This window comes from Triticum urartu, chromosome 1A, assembly GCF_056163025.1.
Source record: "Triticum urartu cultivar PI428250 chromosome 1A, HENAU_Tu73, whole genome shotgun sequence".
NCBI lineage: Eukaryota > Viridiplantae > Streptophyta > Magnoliopsida > Poales > Poaceae > Triticum > Triticum urartu.
The window spans coordinates 84,452,261-84,458,145 of record NC_141873.1 but is presented as its reverse complement, the minus strand read 5'-3'; the positions used below and the strand labels follow the sequence as shown (position 1 = coordinate 84,458,145).

The 5,885-nt window shown below is 41.0% G+C and overlaps 1 protein-coding gene across 1 annotated transcript; it reads right to left on the bottom strand.

The window, feature by feature from the left end:
• Positions 1-854: 854 nt before the first annotated feature.
• On the bottom strand, positions 855-2,216 carry LOC147990151 (uncharacterized). Its single transcript, XM_087524276.1, has 2 exons — positions 1,969-2,216; positions 855-1,896 (listed from the first exon to the last, which is right to left on the bottom strand). The coding sequence occupies exons 1-2, from the start codon at positions 2,202-2,204 to the stop codon at positions 855-857; spliced, it is 1,278 nt and encodes a 425-aa protein (XP_087380402.1). The 5' UTR covers positions 2,205-2,216.
• Positions 2,217-5,885: the final 3,669 nt, after the last annotated feature.

Here is a 5,885-nt window from a genome sequence, read left to right as displayed (position 1 = left end):
TGGGCAAATACAAGTTTGGATATTGTTGGGACAGATCAAAACCGAGATGCTTATTGGGATAGAATTTCAGAGTACTACAACACACACAAGGAATCATCATGGCCGGAGCGTAATGCTAATGCAATCAATTGCCGTTACACAACGATTAACAGAGAGACCTCTAAATTTTGTGGTTGCCTTCAGCAGATTTTAAATAGGCAAGAAAGTGGAAGGACTAGAAGAAAAGGTATGCGCATTTCTTGTAATTCTATATGTGATGTGCAATATTCGATATATGTTGTGCTTATTTTGACAACATATTTATATGTGCAGACAAACGATGCACACATTTTGTTCAAGGAAATGGATCTTAAAAAAAGAAGCCTTTCACACTGATGCATTGCTATGTAGAGTTTTCGAAGTATCCAAAGTGGCAGACAAGAGAAGTTGAAACTTCTCTTAAGAAACAAAAGAAGACCATTGATGCAAGTCCGGGCACAGCCACCAATGATCTGGGTGATGCATCCTCGGTACGTACTGATGCTACCTCGATACGCACTGATGCTCTTGAACATGAGAAAAGACCTGATGGTGTGAAGAAGGATAAGAGAGGTAAAGCTGATGACAGTGCTTGCAAGCTGTCATTAGAAACTATGTGGGCAGCAAAGCTCGAGAAGGATGAGATCAAAGAGGCGGCAAGAAATGCTCGCTACACATAGCTGGAATTGCGAAAAGAGGAGATTGCACTCAAAAAGAATGAAGATGCACGAAATTGCAAGGAAATTAGATGCATTACAAAGACATGGATTACATCACTCATTGCATAAATTATAACTACATGAGAAGAAATGGATTACAAACTTATAACTAGGACATCACTTATTTCCAAACTTTTGCCACACATGGTCAATTAGATCAAGTTTAAGCTGATCATGTTCATCGAAATTTCTAATCCGGTGAGTCATCTGAATAAAAGAGCTCAGTTCTTCCGCATGAGTACGAGAGACTGTGACTCTTTCTCCCATTGCCTCAAAAGTGCAGCTTTGCCGACCAGTTTGTCGCTCCTCTTCAACTATCATATTGTGCATTATGACACAAGCTTTCATGACATCAGTGATTTCTTTATGTTTCCATCCTTTAGCAGGTCCACGAACAATGGCAAAACGGGATTGCAGAACTCCAAAGGCTCGTTCCACATCTTTCCTAGCCCCCTCTTGCTTCTTGGCAAAAGTTTTATGCTTTCTGCTAGTTGGAGATGGTATGCTCTTCACAAATGTTGCCCATCGTGGATAGATACCATCTGCAAGGTAATACCCCATTGTGTACTGATGGCCATTGATGCTATAATTCACTGGAGGAGTTTGGCCTTCGGCTAGCTTTGTAAAAACAAGAGAACGTTGAAGAACATTTATATCATTCAGAGACCCTCGTAAACCAAAATAAGCATGCCAAATCCAAAGATCTTGTGAAGCAACTGCTTCCAAGATCATAGTGGGCTCGCTCACATGGCCTTTAAACATGCCATGCCATTTTTTGGGGCAATTTTTCCACCCCCAATGCATGCAATCTATGCTCCCTAACATACCGGGAAATCCTCTTTCCTCCCCTATTGCAAGTAACCTAGCAATGTCTTCTTCATTTGGAGATCTCAGGTACTTTTCCCCAAAAACTTCACAAACTTTGATCACAAATTTCTTGCAAGACTCTAAATTAGTAGACTCAGCGGACCGGATGTACTCATCAACACCATCAGATGCTAATCCATATGTTAGCATACGCATTGCCACAGTCATCTTTTGCAGAGGATGTAACCCAAGAGCTCCAGAAGCACTTCTTTTTTGCGTAAAAAAACCATCATAGTCATGCTCAAGTATACCATCAGCTATGCGGTTGAACAAAGTACGCGACATCCTAAATCTGTGCATAAAAAGCAAAAGAGACAAGGAAATGAAAAAATTACCAAAGCAGAGAAGTGTACTAATTACGAACCTTCGTCGAAACAAATGTTCGGGAAAGCGAGGAATCTCTTTGAAGTAGTCGTCCCATAGAAGAACAAATCCGGCATCTCTTCCTCGATCGATTGACTGCCGTCCATGCTTGGAACCGCCATGGCGTCGAGCGTTCTTCCTCTCTTCCTCCTCGCGCTCGGCGAATGCTGCAAGTATGAGTTCATCGTCGCCAGATGAAGATGACGAAGAACTCATGTCCCAAGTGGATGTGTTCATTGTGTTGCGTGAGAAACGATAGAGAAATCTAGGTAAGAAGAGAAGTCACAGGTAGAAGTGTGCTGGAAGAGAGGTGGTAGGGGTGGTTTATATAGATCGGAAATACGACCATTGGAAATATAGCCATTGGAAATATAGCTGTTTGAAAATATAGCCGTTGGAAATATACACATCCTAATTTACACGTTTCACTGAAAAACTGGGAGGTGTATAATTTAGCAAGGTGTATATGGACGTGTATATGGAGATATACACGTCCAAATTTACACCATCCACTAGAGATGCTCTAAGGAAAACCCTATTCGTCAGCACATGTTCAGTGGTAAATGAGCCGGCCCAGTTAGCGTTTTTTTTACGTGGGATCATTTTCCGGTTTTGGGAACCTTCTGGATGGTTCCTGGCCGGTTTTGGGAACCTTCCAGAAGGTTTTCAAACCGTGTTTTCTTGTTTTCTTTTTTCTTCTTTTCGTTTTAAGTTATTTTTGTTTCTTTTTTCTTTTCTTTTTCTTCTTTTCTGTTTCTTTTCCTTCTTTGGTTTTTTATTTCTTTTTCTTTTCTTCTCTTTTTCAAAAAATCGAAAATTCTAAATTTTGTTCGCATTCCAAAAATGTTCAGTTTTTGAAACAATGTTCTTGTTACACAAAAAAGTTCAAAACTTTTGAAATTCAGAAAAAGTACTGGATTTCAATTTTTTTCACATATTCAAAAAATGTTCGTGCTTCCAAATTTGTTCGGGATTTTTCAAAATTGTTCTCCGTTTCAAAATTTGTTCTCAAGATTCAAAAAATGTTCCTGCTTTAAAAAATTGTTCGTGCTTCCAAATTTGGTCGGGATTTTTCAAAATTGTTCTCCGTTTCAAAATTTGTTCTCAAGATTCAAAAAATGTCTGTGCTTTAAAAAATTATTTGCACTTCCAAATTTGTTCTCAAGATTCAAAAAAATTGTGCTTTAGAAAATTGTTCACAAATTTCAAAAATGTTCATGTTTTCGAAAAATGTTTGGGAAAATCAAAATTTGTTCTTTTTCGTAAAATCTGTTTGCATTTTTGAAAAAAAACATACGTTCAAAAAATTACTCAAATTTTGGGGTAAATTGGTATTTTGTCAAACAGTGTTAAATCCAGAACTGTACTTAGTTTCTTTTAGAGTTTTGTTGTATTTCGATCGTAAGGTCTGTTCTATCGCAGTGGCTAGCATCGAGTTCGCGCAAGCAAGAAGTCCCATGTTTGATTCCTACAATTCCTAGCTACTGCGTGCTACCGATCCTTTTTGCGGTTTTTCTCACTCTATAGCGTCCAAGATGCGATTCTATCCCAATCACGTGATGAATTCATGATTGGGGCACAACCGCATTTCGAGCGCATAGCAAGGTGGATATCATTACAACATACCATGTACTGAATAGATGAGAATACAAGATAAAGGCTTACACTCGCCACAAGCTACATCATAAATACAACAATTCATCAATACATAGCAATCATCATACAGAAGAGCAAGATCTAACTACGGATGAAATCAAACGAAAAAGAAGAACGACATCCACCCTGCTAATCCCAGGCTCCCCGACCCGGAATCTAATCCCTTGATCGAAGAAGAAGAAGAGCTTCAAAACAAGTAAACATCGCTCTCAGGTCATGATCATCGCATAACCTGTACCTGCAATTGTTGATGTAGTAATCTGTGAGCCACGAGGACTCAGCAATCCCATTACCATGGGTATCAAGACTAGCAAAGCTTAATGGGCATGGAATGGATAAGTGGTGAGGTTGGCACGCAACTAAGCAATGTATGGTGGCTAACTTACGAGTACAAGAGTAAGATGAGAAACTACGCGAATGGTTGCAAACTAGTAATGATCAATAAGTGATCCTGAACTACTTACGTTCCAACATAACCCCACCGTGTTGTCTTCTCGAACTTACTTGAAAAGAGATGGTCACGGTTACGCACGTGGTTGGTGTATTTTAATCGAGTTTAGTTCAAGTCCACTACAACCGGATATTAACAAATTCTCATCTGCCACATAACCACAGGCACGGCTCTCGAAAGTTTAAACCCAACAGGGGTATCCCAACTTAGCCCATGACAAGCTCACGATCCGCGGAGACAATCCTCCATCGCGGGACCCTCCGATCAGACTCGGAATCCCGGTGCACAAGACATTTCAACAATGGTAAAACAAAATTAGCAAGACCACCCGGTGCGTCGATACCTCGATAGGAGCCACGCGTATCTCGTTCTCAGGACAACACCATCTATGCGAAGTGGACGATAGCCAAAATACCATCGAGTTTCCCCGAGGTGGCACCGCCGACTTCTAGGTAGGTGGACCAACACTCATGAGGAGCACTGGTCCGGGGGTTGATTAAGAGACCTCGGGTGCTAGCCGGTCCCTATGCAAGTTTTAGTTCTTATTAGGCAAATGGTAAAACCAATGTTGGGCCTTGCTGGAAGAGTTTTATTCAAAGCGAACTGTCAAGAGGGGCCCATAAACCCTCACCGTGTTAGGGACGCAAAAACAAGGAACATAAAACCGGTATGACGGAAACTAGGGCGGCAAGAGTGGAACAAAACACCAGGAATAAGGCCAAGCCTTCCACCCTTTACCAAGTATATATGTGCATTAATTAAATAAGAGATATTGTGATATCCCATGAAATCCATGTCCCAACATGGAACAACCTGTAACTGCACCTGCAACTAGCAACGCTATAAGAGGGGCTGAGCAAAGCGGTAACATAGCCAAACAACGGTTTGCTAGGATGGTGGAAAAATGTTAGAGGCTATCATGGCAATTTGGGAGGCTTGGAAAACAAGTGGTAGGTAGCGCGACATAGCGATAGCATCGAGACAACTAGCATAGCAAAGATAGTAGTAAGATCCAAGGTGACGGTCATCTTGCCTGAAATCCCGCTAGGAAGAAGATCGAGTCCATGAATGTAACACCCCGGTCGTTAAGCTACAGTAATCATACACTAATGGTGCCAGGTCATCATGATTATTTTTATAAACCTCACTTTGATCCAAACCGATTTCAAATTCAAATTAAAATAAAGTCAAATTGTTATTTCTTCAAACGGTAAAATAAAAATGTTTGGTGGTATGCAAATATTCTTTAACTAATTATCAGGGAGAAACCAACACTAATAAAAATTTTAATTGTCCTAAATAAATTAAAACAGGGGCCAAGTCTTTACTAAAATGCATTTTCAAAATTATAGAAGTTCTAAACTATTTTTTTCTAAACTCCAAGATTTTTGTGGCAGTACTAAATAATGCCTAGTATTTGTTCCGACAATTTGTTTCATTTTACAAAAGCCTTTTAGTGGATAAACTAATAGAAGCAGTAGTTAAAATAAAACAGAAAAGTTAAAAATAAAAACAAAAAAATAAAGAAACAAGCCCACCCCACATGCTAGGCCTAACAGCCCAGCTGGCCGCCGCACTGGCCGGCCCACCAGGCACAGCCGGGCCTCCTTATCCCCCCACTCCCCCGTGACCTAGAGCAACCTCCCCCCACTCGCCCACCCGCACGAACCCCACTCCCCTCGCTCCTCACCTTTCCCCTCGCTGGATTGGATCGGGGAGGAGCCCGATCTCGCACCCGAGCCGCCGCTCCCCCTGATAACCCACAAGTATAGGAGATCACAACAGTTTTCGAGGGTAGAGTATTCAACCCA